The 17,132-nt window shown below is 45.3% G+C and overlaps 1 protein-coding gene across 1 annotated transcript in view; it reads right to left on the reverse strand.

Moving 5' to 3' along the window:
* The window catches only part of LOC146839184 (scavenger receptor cysteine-rich domain-containing protein DMBT1-like), a 505,505-nt gene that overhangs the window by 333,766 nt on the left and 154,607 nt on the right, over positions 1 to 17,132 (reverse strand). The window contains exon 3 of the mRNA XM_085603207.1: positions 1,590 to 1,907. Within this exon, the coding sequence (XP_085459333.1) occupies positions 1,590 to 1,907 (318 nt within the window). The remainder of the gene's footprint in view (positions 1 to 1,589; positions 1,908 to 17,132) is intronic.

Here is a 17,132-nt window from a genome sequence, read left to right on the forward strand (position 1 = left end):
TCACACTTGATGGAAAGGGAAGAAGTGCTGTAGGAGGAGATGTAATCACACTGGATGGAAAGAAAAGAAGTGCTGTAGAAGGAGGTGTAATCACACAGGATGGAAAGATAAGAAGTGCTGTAGGAGGAGGTGTAATCACACTGAATGGAAAGGGAAGAAGTGCTGCAGGAGGAGGTGTAATCACACTGGATACAAAGTGAAGAAGAGCTGTAGGAGGAGGTGTAATCACACTGAGTGGAAAAGGAAGAAGTGCTGCAGGAGGAGGTGTAATTACACTGGATGGAAAGGTAAGAAGTGCTGTAGTAGGAGGTGTAATCACACTGAATGGAAAGAGAAGAAGTGCTGTAGGAGGAGGTGTAATCCACTGGATGGAAAGGGAAGAAGTGCAGCAGGACGAGGTGTAATCACACTGGATGGAAAGGGAAGAAATGCTGCAGGAGGAAGTGTCATCCCACTGGATGGAAAGAGAAGAAGTGCACTAGGAGGAAGTGTAATCACACTAGATGGAAAGGGAAGAAGCGGTGCAGGAGGAAGTGTCATCCCACTGGATGGAAAGAGAAAAAGTGCTGTAGGAGGAGGTGTAGTCACACTGGACGGAAAGGGAAGAAGTGCTGCTGAATTAGGTGTAGTCACACTGGACGGAAAGGGAAGAAGTGCTGTAGGAGGAGGTGTAATCACACTGGATGGAAAGGGAAGAAGCGGTGCAGGAGGAAGTGTCATCCCATTGGATGGAAAGAGAAGAAGTGCTGATGGAGGAGGTGTAAACACACTGGATGGAAAGGGAAATAGTGGTGCAGGAGGAGGTGTAATCACATTGGATGGAAAGGGAAGAAGTTCTGTAGGAGGAGGTGTAATCACACTGGATGTAAAGGGAAGAAGTGCTGTACAAGGAGGTGTAATCACACCGGATGGAAATTAAAGAAGTGTTGTAGGAGGAGGTGTTATCAAACAGGATGGAAAGGGATGAAGTGCTGCAGAAGGAGGTGTAATCACACTGGATGGAAAGGAAAGAAGTGCTGTAGGAGGAGTGTAATCACACTGGATGGAAAGAAAAGAAGTGCTGTAGGAAGCGGTATAATCACACTGGATGGAAAGGGATAACGTGCTTGATGAGGATGTTTAATCACACTGGACGGAAAGGGATGAAGTGCTGTAGGAGGAGGTGTAATCACACTGTATGGAAAGGGAAGAAGTGCTGTAGGAGGAGTGTAATCACACTGGATGGAAAGAAAAGAAGTGCTGCAGGAAGCAGTATAATCACACTGGATGGAAAGGGATGAAGTGCTGTAGGAGGAGGTGTAATCACACTGGATGGAAAGGGAAGATGTGAAGATGGAGTAGGTGTAATCACACTGGATGGAAAGGGAAGAAGTGCTGTAGGAGGACGTGTAATCACACTGGATGGAAAGGGATGAAGTGCTGTAGGAGGAGGTGTAGTTGCATTGATAGTTCATACAACTTTAGTTGGGAGCACTCTATCAAAACCTCCAAGAGATTGTGATCATGAGGTTGAAGATGGGGTTGTCCATTGCCTGTTTTCTATTGAGTTTGGGTTCCATGGCAGTCGGAAGTAGTTTTGTAGTTCTTACCTGTGCAGTTCACTGCTGCATACCTCCCGTCATAACAAAATCTCTGAATCTTCTCATTGTAAGGACACTGCAGCAGGTTCTTTTCATCGCCTTTGCACTGGACATCAGAAATCACAACTCTGTCATTCTTTTGTGCCCCGAAGGCTGAGGCTGGAGGGACTGAAATTGGAACTCCACAGTTCAGCTCTTTACACACCACAGTGGCATCTTTAATGTCCCATTGCCTGTCACAAACTCTTTCCCAGTGTTTACCCATCTTCACCTGTACAATCCCAGCACAGGGGGTTTTGGAGCCTGTCAGTCGAACACTTGCTGTGTCTTAAAAGAAAGATATAATATTTATAGATAAACAGTAATATGTATTCAACAATATCATGACCTTGTTTCCACTGTCTACCATGATTAAAGGAAAACAGAGACAGCAAAAGAAAGAGGTATTAATCATACTTATGAAGACACTGATAACTTCTGAGGTCAGAGGTCAGTTCCTATCACTCTGTTCTGCGTTAAAGAAATGCCTCTAAAGTTTTGACACTTAAATCTTATTACATGCAATTGACTAATTTTCCAGCTCATGCAGAAAGCGCACGATAGGAAAAAAAGCCAGTAGACACCTTCCAACAGATTAGTCCAGCAGGATTTGTGACATAATCTTGGAATCAGTGGTAATTCACTGATGCAGAAAGAAGATTTCATTCACAAACACATTTCTTACGTAAGGTTGGATAGACAATGGGCCTAAGGATGGAGAATGCACCTTCTGGATTCTCTTCAAGGCATGATTGTACCTTGTCCTTGTCAGTGGTTGAACATCCGTCACATTTCCATATTTGCATTATAACAACACCAGCAGCAGCTGCTCTGGATCAATTTCCATCAATGATGCACAGTCCTTGCCAGAGTATTTTAACAGGTTTTTTTCGAACTCATATTAACGATTTTCAGTGCATCAGACAGACAAATAAAATACAAAAATGTGCAACACAATAAAGTTAATTTGTGACACACTAGTTTTAGAAACTAAATCAAAGACAGGGGGTAGGGATCTGTTATTCTTAGGAGTTCAGCTGCAGCACTGAGAGAGAACACAAGTATGTTGACAAGAAGAGTGGGGAATGCACTTTCAAAACTACTTTTCAAGTGGAGAAAAAAGTTATTCAATGGAATGGACATTATAACCCTATGTTGGACATGACCGTTTTACAGGGTCAGCCCCTAAGTTTTTGCTTTCACCCTCCTGTCTTCTGAACCCATTTCTGTAGGCTGTTAGGACTCTGAGGTTCCGTGAGAATCGTAATGACATTTTTGGGTTGTTCGAATATGGACGAGTTTGGTATCTACGAACCGCAAATGACGAGTTTAGTGGGTGTACGCGTTTTCGCTACGCTACTATGTACGGTTCGTCTCATTCCTGGTTATGTCCATCTGAACCCTCGGGTTCCATCTTAGATACGGCATCCATTTTGTTTCTTGCTCTCAAGTAGCCAGCGAACGGACACTGTCCGCTTCGTGACCCTGGGATTCCCAAGCTTTCGTGGAGGACACGTGTTCCTTTGAAGGTGTCTTTATCATGAGGGGGTTGGCACGGCAAGGGCAGATGGCTCCGCTCAAGGCTCATCTTGCCGTGCCAGTCTATTGTTTCAGTCATGCATGCATTAGGCACGAGTCCTTTGATCCTGCAATCGAGTTTCCGATATTGCTCTTTACACTCATTTTCCAATCTGTTGTGCATCCTTGTTTTTCCTTTGCATCTGTTTCTGTCCCTTCTCCTAATTCATTTACAGTCAGAATGGAATGTGCTTAATGTGGGGATAATGTGCTTTTACAGTTGGTAACCGGCAATGTTGCTGTAATTATGTTCCGGGCTTCTGAAACATGAATGCGACCCTTTTGAAGTTTACTGTGGGAACTGAATTGTAACCTTTTGTTCGTCATGTTGTGCAATGACGAAAATGTGTATAAAAGGAGCGATCCACTTGTGCAATTTGAAGCAGTCTCTCAGAACCTACACGTTGTGTACTTCTTGCGATTTCTGTATCCCTGCAGTAAATAAACGCTGATCTTTGACGTCGCAGGAGGTGTCCCGTGTCTCTGTGTTTTGTACGCTGGAACAGGTAACCCACGAAGGTTTCAGGTGTTGTCCCCTGGCACCGCTGGGCCTTAGAATAGCCCAGTCCTTCAGTTGGCGCCCAACATGGGCGACATCAGCGGTACCGGTCCAAAGCCCGACGATCGTGAGGAACTTCGTGTGAAATCTCCGAGGGAAGGTGCACCCCGCTTCATCGATCCAGTTGTCGAAATAAGTGGCCCGAAGACTTTTCCCGCGAAGATTCCCGCCTCCTGACGGCTGCGATGGACTGATGCCCTGACTGTCGACCTGTTTTGGCGCCTGGCGTAGTCCTTTGTACGGCGAGACGATAGACGGGCCTTCCTGGTGACGCCATTGCTCTTTCAGTTAAGTATTTGTGGGTCGCTCCCAGAGTTCTTGGTTAAACCTGGTTGTTTGCATGGTTCCATTGCATTTGTGGTTCTTAGTTGTTGGTTCTTAGTTTTATTGACAATTGCCAAAAACCGAGGGTCTTGCATTTTTGCGAGGACATCGTAATTCGATAGCCCTTGAAGTTTGTAAACTCGGTTAGTGTGCACGATGCCTGGCCGTAGTACTTTGTTTGGTTTCCTTAAATGTTGCAGCACGGATTCCCGACTGGAGGATTCATGTCCGATACCTCCAGTTGGAACTCCAATTTATGAGCTCTATAGTCGCCACGGAGTAGGTCCTATTGTATACAATGAATATTGGATTTGTTACACTAAAAATGATGGTGTTCTTAGTTGGCCATCACATGGTAGTTTCGAAACTGCAATATTAGATAATCTTGAAGCTAAATTGTTTAAAAAGAAAGCTAGGCCGGCCATGTTTGATTCCTTTCGGTTATGGCGTAAAGAGGCCAAGCAGAAAGAAATAAAACAGATTAAGAAAAATAAGAGAGAAGGTGTTATTACGGTGATGCGAAATGCAGAACAGTGTCAGCGAGACAAAGACGAGAAGGAGCAGGAAGTTTGTGCTAGACTTCATCATATGGCGGTGGATAAATGTTATCCGGTTTTACCGTCTAGTCCTGATAAGACGGGAGAAGAAGCGGTAGAAGATCCCATATTGTCTTATCTATTGAAATCACCACCTCCCTATGCACCAGATACTGTGGGTCCTGTGATTCCTCCTGTTCCTCAACCTGTTGTTCCGGCGGCTGCTGGTCAGCCTGTCGTTCCTCCTGTTCTTCCGAATCCCCTTGTGCCACAAATTGTTCATCCTCCTTTACCCACTCTTTTTCCTACTGCTCCTTTGCCAGTATCTCATCAGCCCAATCTTGCTACTACTCCCGTTATCCCGACTACCGCTACTGCCTCTACGTTTACTCCTAATGTCGTTGCTCCTGTGCTTCCTTCTTCTTCTCCTTCCGTTCGTAGTCGTATATTTAATGCTGTCGCTAATCTCTATTCTCCACTTTTCGGACCAATACTCGGGTCTGATCTTTCTGATGTCGCTCAGAGGCGCAGTCAAATTCCTGATGGTAGGGAACGTGAGTCGTTAGTGAAAATGGCGCGTAAATGGATTAGGCATCCTGCGAAGTACACTTCGCGTATAGTTTTTGAGACATTTTCCCAGTTCAATGAGCCCACACAAAGATTCGTGTTCGAGGAAATGTGTAAATCCTTGAGAGAAGAGTGGGATAATGAGGAGGTAGACAATGTACCGCCCGAGATCACTGAGCTTCAGAATCAATTTTCGACTGGTATGATTGTGGGCGGTAATGTCCGACGTGCTTTAGAGCGTCTGTTATCTTTTCGATCTACAGTACAACCTCGAGCATTGTTTAAGGACGAAACTGAGGAGCGGACGGCTCAACCTGGTCAGTATCCTATGCGGGAAGTTCCCCCAGTATGGATGCCAGTTGATCCTGCTGCTAATCCTGTTGTTCTACCACACTTTCAGAGAGTTTGGATACACCTCCTGTGGAAGCGATCGGAAGTTTTGCAGGTAAAGCAAACTTTGCCTGACCCCCGCAAGAATCCTGCAGGTTATTACAAGGAGTTATCCCAATTAGTGGATGCTACTGTCATGAACCTTGCCGATATCGACATGTTGTTTGGTAATGTAGTGCCTCAACCGATTTGGGCGAAAATCCATCAAGAGAATCACGCAGCTGAGTTAGGCGGTGATTGGGCTGCTCTAGCGGCGGCTGACGGACGGCAAGTTGGTGGGGCTAAACCTGAACAGATCATTGAGAATCTGCCCCAGAGGATAATTACACTTATGAAGACACTTATGCCAGCAATACGCGTTAATTGGGACAAATTGTCTGCGTGCAAATAAAAGAAGGGCGAGAGTGTCTCCGATTTCTTTACGAGATTTGAGGAGGCATTTATCGATCATAGTGGTCAGGATATGAGCTCTGAGGGAGGTCAGCGATTGTTCGTTGATAAATTTGTATCGAATTTGTTGCCTGAACTAAGCAACAAGTTGAAGAATTCTGAAAGTTCGTGGGCCGTTTCTACTACTGCTCAGATATTAGCTACGGCCCAATACTACGAAAATAGAGAGAAAGAAGAAAGCGAACGCGCAGATAAGAAAACGAAGGATCTTAAAACTAAGGTCTTATTGCAGCAAGCGTATCCTCCACGCTCGAATCAAAATGACTCGCAACAGCCACAGATTACAATCGCAGTTTTCTAGATCACAGTCGCGTACTGACTCCTCTATACCTCGATCTATGTTGGGGTATAATCAATGCGCATATTGTAGGGGGTGAGGGCCATCTGAAGTTTAATTGTCCAGTTTTGCGTGACCGAAACAATGGTGTTTCGGCTCGAGGAGGTCGTAGTGGTCCTCAACAAGCGTCACGTGGTAGAGGTCGTGGTGTTACTCAGAATCAGACTGAGCGTTTTGCCACTTCATCAGACTCGCAAAATTGCTTTGATCGGCGCGATCCATCGTCTGGTAGATCTGCACAGTATCATGTGGACGACTATTATGTCGAGCATGATGTTGATGCTGATGGTAATTACTAGGACAGCCATAGACAAAGAGAGGGAGTAGTATCAGTTCCGGTTGATCACAGAGGCCCTTATGCAGTTGCCACATTGGGCGTAGTTGAGCCTTTTCTGTTGGACACTGGTGCAGCGAAAAGTTCCATCATGCATTCGAAACTCCCTGGCGCGCCTTTGTCTGGCTTAACGAATGTTTCCGTTGGATTCTCTGGCGCCCCTGTTAGCAATCCAGTTTCTAGCCCTTTGCCCCTTACAATTGGGTCTCGTGAGCTAGAGGCTCCTTTGATTTTGACTACTGGTTGTGGTGAGAATATTTTGGGCCTGGATTTGTTGAAGCGGTTATATGCGACTTTGTACTGTTCTCCTGCGGGAGTGGAGCTTACGTTGGGTCAGAGAGTGATCTCTCCTATGTATTTGTCGACTGATAAGCTCCCACCGGAATTGAGTTCTCTTCCTGAGTCTTTGTGGGCGACAGGTCCTAATGACGTAGGCCTGTTGGATATACCACCTTATGTTGTTCAATTGAAATCCAACGTGCGACTGCCACGCATTCCCCAGTATCGTATCTCTCTTGATGGAGAGCGAGCACTATTAGCGATCATTTACGATTTGATCGATAAAGATGTCATTGAAGAAACTCGGGGTAACGTGTGTAATAGTCCTGTGTTACCTATTTTGAAACGAACTGATCCATCCAAGCCTCCTGTGTATCGTTTTGTTATTGATTTAAGGGAGGTAAATAAAATTGTTATTCCACAGTTTCCCGTGGTGCCTGACATTACGGCTTTGCTGATTCTGATTCCAGCTTCTGCATCATGGTTCTCGGTAATTGATCTGAAGAATGCTTTCTTTAGCATTCCAATTGCTGAGGAAAGCAGAGATCTATTCGGTTTCTCATTAGGTGGTCGCAGCTTCAGGTTCAAACTCGCACCTCAGAGCTACTGTGAGATTCCATCGATCTACAGCCAAGCTCTTAAGAGTCAACTTGATGCGTTTGTGTTACCGGCTGGTGCGGCCTTGATTCAGTACGTTGATGATCTGTTGGTAGCTGCTGACACAGAACAGATTTGCAGAACTGCTACAGTATCACTGTTACAGCATCTATGTGACTTACATCACAAAGTGTCACCTTCTAAACTACAATATTGTTGTCAAGAAGTAACCTATCTAGGTCACTTATTGTCAAAGGCGGGAAGAAGGTTGACCCCTGAAAGAATCGCAGCGATTGCTCGAATGACTGTGCCAATAACTCAGAGAGATGTGCGTGCCTTTCTCGGTATCACGTCATACTGCAGGCAGTGGATTCCGAACTTTTCACTGTTAGCGAAGCCATTGATAGCTCTCACGTGCAAGGATGTTTTGACTCCCTTGCCATGGACAGAAGAATGTCAGAAAAGTTTTTCTGAACTACGTGATGCGCTGTGTTCGGCTCCTGTGTTAGGTACCCCTGATTACAGTAAGCCATTTACACTATACGTTCACGAGAGAGAAGGTTGTGCGTTGAGTGTTTTGACGCAACAATTTGGTGGTAAGCAGCGTCCGTGTGTGTATTTTTCCGCGACGTTAGACCCGGTAGCTAGAGCGTTGCCAAGTTGCTTGAGAGCGACAGCGGCAGCTGCGGTGTCTATTCGACAATCCGCAGGTCTGGTCATGGATAATATGCTCATAGTGAGGATGTATGACGTTACAACGCACACTATTACAACGCATGCACTTACAACGCATTTTTTACAACGCATAATCCATTACAACGCATGACATTACAACGCATGACACTACAACGCATTTTTAAAAAATACCTTTACAACGCACTACCATTACAACGCATAATACCTTTACAACGCATACCATTACAACGCATAATATTAAATTACATTTAAGGTAAGTATTAGATAGTATAGGGGTAAAAATTACTATTCTAACTCCAGGGGGTGCAACAGTAGGGTAAGTGTTGGATAGTGTAGGGGTAAAAATTACTATTCTAACTCCAGGGGGTGCAACAGTAGGGTAAGTGTTGGATAGTGTAGGGGTAAAAATTACTATTCTAACTCCAGGGGGTGCAACAGTAGGGTAAGTGTTGGATAGTGTAGGGGTAAAAATTACTATTCTAACTCCAGGGGGTGCAACAGTAGGATAAGTGTTGGATAGTGTAGGGGTAAAAATTACTATTCTAACTCCAGGGGGTGCAACAGTAGGGAAAGTGTTGGATAATATAGGGGTAAAAATTACTATTCTAACTCCAGGGGGTGCATCAGTAGGGTAAGTGTTGGATAGTATAGGGGTAAAAATTACTATTCTAACTCCAGGGGGTGCATCAGTAGGGTAAGTGTTGGATAGTATAGGGGTAAAAATTACTATTCTAACTCCAGGGGGTGCATCAGTAGGGTAAGTGTTGGATAGTATAGGGGTAAAAATTACTATTCTAACTCCAGGGGGTGCATCAGTAGGGTAAGTGTTGGATAGTATAGGGGTAAAAATTACTATTCTAACTCCAGGGGGTGCATCAGTAGTGTAAGTGTTGGATAGTATAGGGGTAAAAATTACTATTCTAACTCCAGGGGGTGCATCAATAGTGTAAGTGTTGGATAGTATAGGGGTAAAAATTACTATTCTAACTCCAGGGGGTGCATCAGTAGGGTAAGTGTTGGATAGTATAATGTAATATTATGCGTTGTAATGGTATGCGTTGTAATGGTAGTATGCGTTGTAATGGAATGCGTTGTAAAGGTAGTTTTTAAAAATGCGTTGTAGTATCCTGCGTTGTAATATCATGCGTTGTAATGGATTATGCGTTGTAAAAAATGCGTTGTAATGGTAGTGCGTTGTAAAAGTTGCGTTGTAAAGGTTGTTCCCCTCATAGTGATGGTTCCGCATGCAGTTGACACTCTCCTGAATCGGACAAACTCTCAAACTCAACATCTGACGAGTGCAAGGTTGTCCGGGTATGAGTTGACACTTTTGGCAAGTCATATACAGATCAAGCGTTGTAATGTGCTGAATCCGGCGACATTGTTGCCGACTAATATGGAATCAGATCATGTACCACCACATGATTGTTATTTACGAACTGAGGAAGAAACGAAGGGTCGGGTGGACCTGAAAAACACTCCATTGACAGACCCCGATGGTACTTTGTATGTTGATGGTTCATGTTTTAAGTTGCCGAATGGTGATGTGACGACTGCGTATGCTGTAGTGACGTTGAGTACGGTTGTGGAAACTGCAAGATTGAGTCAGAATTCAGCGCAAGCGGCAGAATTGATTGCGTTGACAAGAGCGTGTGTTTTATCTAAGGGAAAGCGAGTGAATGTGTTTACCGACAGTCAGTATGCGTTTGGTGTTGCACATAGTTTTGGTCGATTGTGGAGAGAAAGAGGATTTATGACATCGCATGGTACAAAGATACAACATGGACAGCTCGTGAACGATCTTTTGGATGCACTTACATTGCCTAAACAGGTGGCGATCATTAAATGTAGTGCGCATCGAAAGGTTACGGATGACGTTGGTCGTGGTAATGCATTTGCGGATGAGATTGCTAAAGAAACGGCTAAGAATCTTGTAACCCGAATGTATGTTACGAGTTCAGTGAGGTGGCCGACGGAGACTGGTATGTGTGAAGACACTGTTGAGAGCGTGAAAGCAATTCAGAATGAGGCCACTGAAACTGAAAAGATCAAGTGGAAAGAAAGCACGGGAAAGTTAGACACGCATGGATGTTGGGTTGACTTGTCGGAATGTCAGAGGTGGATGTTACCGGATGCATATGTGCTAGCTGTTGTGACTATGGCTCACGGCCTGTCACACATTAGTGCGAAAGGTATATGTAAGTTATTGTCCCCTGTATGGAAGAACGATGGCATTGCTAAATGTGCTGAGAGGGTGGTTAAGAGTTGTATGGTGTGTTTGATGCATAATCCTGGCAAGGGCACGCCCACTCCACCTGGCCATTTTGCTCCTCCTGCCTGTCCCTTTGAGGTTATCCAACTGGACTTCATCCATATGGAGAGATGCAATAATCTGAAGTACGTTTTGGTTGTGGTTTGTGCGTTCTCCAGATGGATTGAGGCCTATCCTCTTAAGGATAATACTGCCCTCTCCACAGCGAAAGTCCTACTGAAGGAATATTTTCCTCGGTATGGAATGCCACGGATTGTGTGGTCAGATAACGGAAGCGAGTTTGTGGGAAGCGTGATGCAGAGTGTGTGTAAGGGCCTTGGAATTCGACAGAAATTCCATAGCGCCAATCATTCCCAGGCAGCGGGTTTGGTTGAAGGGTACAATGGTACTCTGAAGCTGAAACTTGCGAAGATACAAGCTACGACTGGTTTGTCATGGCCTGATGCCTTGCCTCTGGCTCTCTTATCAACCAGAGCGACTGTGCACTCTCGAGTAGGGCTCAGCCCATATGAGATTGTGTTCGGCCGCCCTGCGAACATTTGGGGAGTCCCGAGGCCTAAGGCCTTTGATAGTCTTGAGTATCCAATGCTAATTGATTATCTTCATGATCTGACTGCTAAACTGAGGTTAATTCATCAACAGGTTTTTGAAGCTTTACCGGCACAGACAGAGGGTCCTGGACATCGGCTTCAACCGGGTGACTGGGTTGTTACCCGCAATTTTGGCAGAAAACGTAACTTGGAGCCGAGATTTGTGGGTCCCTTCCAAGTGCTGCTGGCTACAAGGACTGCAGTTCGGTTGGAAGGCAGGAAGAACTGGGTACACGCCACCCATACCAAGAAAGTTCCGATCCCTTCACCAGCAGACAGTTGGGTGAGAACTGGTATTGCAGCAACGGAAACTGAGACCCCTCTATGCTTTGTGCCGTTTAGTGATGCTCAACCTGTAAGAGACAATTCATTGCAGCCAGACACATCTGTTGAGTCGTCAGTTTTGGAGAACTCAAGGTCTGCATTGTCATCTGATCGACTGAACACTGTTTCACCAGTTGAACAATTATTTGAAGAGCAGACTCGACCTGGAAGAAATCGATATTTTCTGCGCCCACGTGACAAAGACTAATAACATTTTTCTTATATTTTCCTTTACTGTTGCCACGAACATTAAGAACAATTACATCCTTTTCTGATTTTTGAGTTCCTTTTTATGTGTGCTCTTTACAGCTAAGAGATTTTTATTAAGTTGAGTGTTTGTTTAAGAAAACCTATCATCCGGGTTAACCGTAGGGCCGTGCGGGTACTCCTTTCTGTTTAGCAGGTTCCTGACACTAGGTCGGTTACTTTTTGTTGACTCCTGGGAACTCCTGGGAATTGATAATCGCTACTCAGAACGAAGTGCGTTAAGGACGTCATGGACGGTTTTTAGAGGATGGCATTCTCTAAGCTGTTGGAAGTAGAAAGGATGTCGGCGCAAAGTTCAAAATTGCATAAGATTATACGAACAAAATGTTTTTTGTTTCAGGTATTCCTGCTGTTTCTGACTGTATCTATGCTGTTGGTGGGTGGAGTGTATTTTGGAATACAGTCGTTATTGCCTTCCATTTCACCTACTTTTTCTCCTAAACTAAGTTCTATTACCACTGTTTCTCCACATTCCTTTCATCCTCTGCCCCAACATGAACAGGTTAGACGTGCGGAATTCATGAATAATTCTTTCGTTCAACTCCTACATCAGCATCAGTTGGTGATGAATACTACCAATTGTTGGGTGTGTGGGTTAATGCCACATACCATGGATAGGGGTATTCCGTATTTGGTTCTTCCTTATAGCTCCCAAGGGTCAGCTCGAGCATTCCAAACTATGTTCCGTAGTGCACTAGATTCCTACCAAAGTCGAGAGCCACGTTCTGCAAACTTCGGTCCTGGTCCGTACCACAAGCCTTTGGCGATAGCGATTGCTGATTTAGATAGAGATATTTTTGATGCATTGCTTATTCCAGATGAAGAGGTGCAAGCCTATAAAGATCTGAGTGAGGCTGAGTATAGTATGTCAGTGGGTGATAGACAGCTTAAGAGCTCGTCTCCAATATGTATCGTACCTCACCTCAGTAACTTCTGTTTGAAAGGTCTTGGTCGAAATCCGAGAGCACAACTTGGGAAGAGTGCTTGTACTGATACGTATGTTTTACCAACGCTCTCTTCCCCTGTTTTCTTGACTGCCAAGGGTACCTATTTCGTATGTTATGAGCGTGCATATACATGGTTGCCCCGTGACTTCTCGGGTACCTGTTATATTGTGAATCTTTTGCCACCAACTTTTACAGTTGCCTCAGACTATCACAAGACTAGAGTTGTGAGAGGCGTTATTAGTGAAGAGGACACTGCCGGTCAAGAAGCAGGAGACTTCTTTAAGGGTTTCTTGCCGTTTTGGCGACCTATGGTTAATAGTAGGAACCTGAGACAGTTGACCCGTGTGGTAGAGTCGACTGCTAACATAACTGCGAGTGCTCTTGGTAATTTAACGGCAGAACTTCAGGCGGATAGACTCATGACGTTGCAGAACCGTATGGTTCTAGACGTTGTTCTTGCAGATAGAGGTGGTGTGTGCAAAGTGATCCATTCGAGTTGTTGCATTTTCATCCCTGACAACGCTCCAACTGTTTACCAAGCCATCTCGAAGTTACATAAGATCTCCGAGTCCATACACGTGGACGAAGGTGGTTGGACACTTCTAGGATGGTTTTGGGGCCTGATATCAACTTGGGGTTGGAAGATTCTGATGATCGTAGGGGTTGTTGTAACGTTTTTGTTCACGTGTTGTCTTTGTGTGCAGTGTGGTCCTGCCTTATGTGGTTTTTGTGCCACAACGTGTATAAGACGGCCATCTGTTACCAAGGAGACATTGATGGATAGAATGATGTTCCAGCAACAACTGAACGATTTGATGAATATCGAAATCGATTCTGATCTCGACTAGTGCTTGCCTACATGAGGGCAAAAGGAGCGTCTGAGGTTCCGTGAGAATCGTAATGACATTTTTGGGTTGTTCGAATATGGACGAGTTTGGTATCTACGAACCGCAAATGACGTGTTTAGTGGGTGTACGCGTTTTCGCTACGCTACTATGTACGGTTCGTCTCATTCCTGGGTATGTCCATCTGAACCCTCGGGTTCCATCTTAGATACGGCATCCATTTTGTTTCTCGCCCTCAAGTAGCCAGCGAACGGACACTGTCCACTTCGTGACCCTGGGATTCCCAGGCTTTCGTGGAGGACACGTGTTCCTTTGAAGGTGTCTTTATGATGAGGGGGTTGACACGGCAAGGGCAGATGGCTCCGCTTAAGGCTCATCTTGCCGTGCCAGTCTATTGTTTCAGTCATGCATGCATTAGGCACGAGTCCTTTGATCCTGCAATCGAGTTTCCGATATTGCTCTTTACACTCTTTTTCCAATCTGTTGTGCATCCTTATTTTTCCTTTGCATCTGTTTCTGTCCCTTCTCCTAATTCGTTTACAGTCAGAATGGAATGTGCTTAATGTGGGGATAATGTGCTTTTACAGTTGGGAACCGGCAATGTTGCTGTAATTATGTTCCGGGCTTCTGAAACATGAATGCGACCCTTTTGAAGTTTACTGTGGGAACTGAGTTGTAACCTTTTGTTCGTCATGTTGTGCAATAACGAAAATGTGTATAAAAGGAGCGATCCACTTGTGCAATTTGAAGCAGTCTCTCAGAACCTACACGTTGTGTACTTCTTGCGATTTCTGTATCCCTGCAGTAAATAAACGCTGATCTTTGACGTCGCAGGAGGTGTCCCGTGTCTCTGTGTTTTGTACGCCGGAACAGGTAACCCACGAAGGTTTCAGGTGTTGTCCCCTGGCACCGCTGGGCCTTAGAATAGCCCAGTCCTTCAACTCTGAACACTTTACATCTGCTAACTACAGGTAAAGTGATTTTTTACTCTCCCTTTAAACATGGTGAAATTGCCTACACCCGATTGGCACATTTAATTTACTTGCAACTCTCCAGTAAAGTAGTGTAATATATTCCCAGGGCCTGTAAATTAAATGCTACCAGTGGGTCAGAAGCACATGACAGGCTTTTCCCACATGGTGTGGGGCTGCCCAGTCATCCAACGATACTGGCTTAACATATCCAGGATCCTCCTGGAGGTGTGGGTCTGACAATTGAGGCCTCCCCCAAAATTACCCTTCTTGGTCTCCTGGATGACATGGGTGGCCCGAGGGCTGACAGGACTCTGTAGGGCTGGGAAAGCTACTGGCAAAATGTGACATCGCCAAGCATTGGAAGGCGCTGTATGCCCCACTCCCCTTCATGAGGGAATGGAGAGCAGGTGTGGACAGATGTGTAAAATTAGAAGAACCCATCTACTTAGCACGTGGATGCCCCAAGAAACGTTCTGAACTTTGGGGACAATGGTGGGCATACTAGCGAGTCAGCATGGGGAGAGCCCAAGTTGGGAAAGAGGTTCCATGCAGAGGAGAGTTTTATTGTAACTGGCCCCTGGGGTCCCCTTGAATGGACTGCAAAGTGTGTATCTTTTATGTGCTGATTTTTCCAAAAGCAATAAAATGTTATAAAAATATATGACTGCTTTGTGCCAAACTAGCAGTGGGTTCAGCACAGGTTTATGTGGGATGTGTGTGTCTTTACCCAAACACCAATGTTGGTTGCTCTTTGTGCGGGGCTTGTGTGCAGTACTTAGAAAGACAGTGATAGAGAGTGTGAGGGTAGGTTGTTATGTAAACAACCAGATATCAGCTCTCCCTATTTTTAATGAGGTTCAGCACAATTACACACCAGCAATACGTTTATGTTATGGATCTGAAAGCATTAGCGCTTGAACTGTGTACAATCTCCTCCTCTGTAAGAAATAAGCAGCAAAGAGATAAAAGCAGTTCTACCATTTCCATCCCTCTCCCTCTGAGTCAGTACTAATGTGTGCCCTTTTCTTTGTGTCATTGGGCAGGCATGAAGAAGCAGGTAGGGCCCATCTGGCACCAAACAAGCCAGATCCCCTCAGTATTCTTGGAGTCCCAGCATCATTCCCTCCTACAGTAGGGTCTCAGTGTGAACCGGCGATGCGGGCTCCCAACGGGGAGTGTATAGGAGTGTCGGATTCAGGAGATACAAAGGTGTCCGTATGATGTCAAGGATAGGTGTGCAGGCTCTGGCCATATCCAAAGTGCCCACTCTGCACCTGGCTGCTTGCAGTAGCAACCTCCCCTCACAACCCACCCATTGCTTCACCTCCCTCATCAATGTTGCTGTTTGGCATCCCCCTGGGGTCTTCCCATTCCTCACCCTCTCTTGCTCGGCTAGAATAAACACATCCTGAAATTTACTTGTGGCTTTGGTTTTGGCTGTGTGTGGAAACCGACCTAGGAGGCAATGGCCTGGAGAATTTGGAGTGTCCATCCCCGTGACATCGGCATCAGTGGTTATGATTCCCCCCAGTAAGCCGCAAGCGAAGGACATGACCAGAACATGTGGAAGATGTGGGCTCCCACTTTTCCACATCGGCGTCAGGCGGCATCGGCCTAGTGAAAGTATCTCATGGTGGGCTCTGGTGTTAGTTATGATCTGTGATGGATATAATATGTGATCGGCTTAAAACATGCATTCCCGGACACCTTCAAAGTCCTCTCTGGTGTGGTAGCTCAGTTCTGTGCCTCAATCGGGGTTCCCAGGTCCTCCTCCCGTCGCAAGCGCAGGCGCTCCAGCGGATGCTGGAGGTCCTCCCGTATGGCCTTTTACTAACATAAGTAAATACATAAATAAATAAATAAATAAATAAATAAATAAATACATAAATAAATAAATAAAACATGAGACTGCCTTTATGATGCTGAGAGAGCCGAGAGATGGCAGGTTCGCACTCGCAGCACCCTTCGCGACAGCACCCCAGTGTTTCCATAACAACGACGTTAGTGCTCTGTGTAAGAGGAAATTGCCTTGCGGTAGATTGAATTCTGCTCAGAAGTCTTCGAACAGAAGCATTGTAGAGTCTTGATATAGGGCTCCTACCTTTGTTGACCCTCCTTCCACTCAGGAGTCCCGACCTCTCCAGCTTCCACCATGGAGCTGTTCTCTTAGCAGTAGAAGGGTTATATCCTGAGAGGAAGGAACCCAGCTATGTGTTTTTTGCAAGCATCGGTTCGAACACCGAGTGATCACCTGCAGCTTTTTATTAAATATTAAAGATTTTGTCCCCCTTGCACCACACAAGGGAAAACAAGAGCGACACACCTCTTAAATAGATTTATCAAGCCACGCAAGACCACCTTGCATGGTCATGCATGGCATGATGAATCTTGAGTAACACAACACAAGGCAAATCACTGCGTGGCGTTACTCTGCCCAGTGAGGTGTTCCATGGGTGGAGCGTAGGTGTTCCCACGCTTCCACCAATGGATTTCAGCACATTCCAAGATTTACCATTACTGGTAGACCTGGGAACGCATCAAAATGTTACACATTCCAGGGTGAGGCATAACGAGCAAATATATCTTTATTCCGCAGCACACATAGAAAGAGGAAAATGTCAATCAGGATTATTTTTGTGCAGGAAGA

Source organism: Triturus cristatus, chromosome 4_2 (genome assembly GCF_964204655.1).
Source record: "Triturus cristatus chromosome 4_2, aTriCri1.1, whole genome shotgun sequence".
Lineage (NCBI taxonomy): Eukaryota > Metazoa > Chordata > Amphibia > Caudata > Salamandridae > Triturus > Triturus cristatus.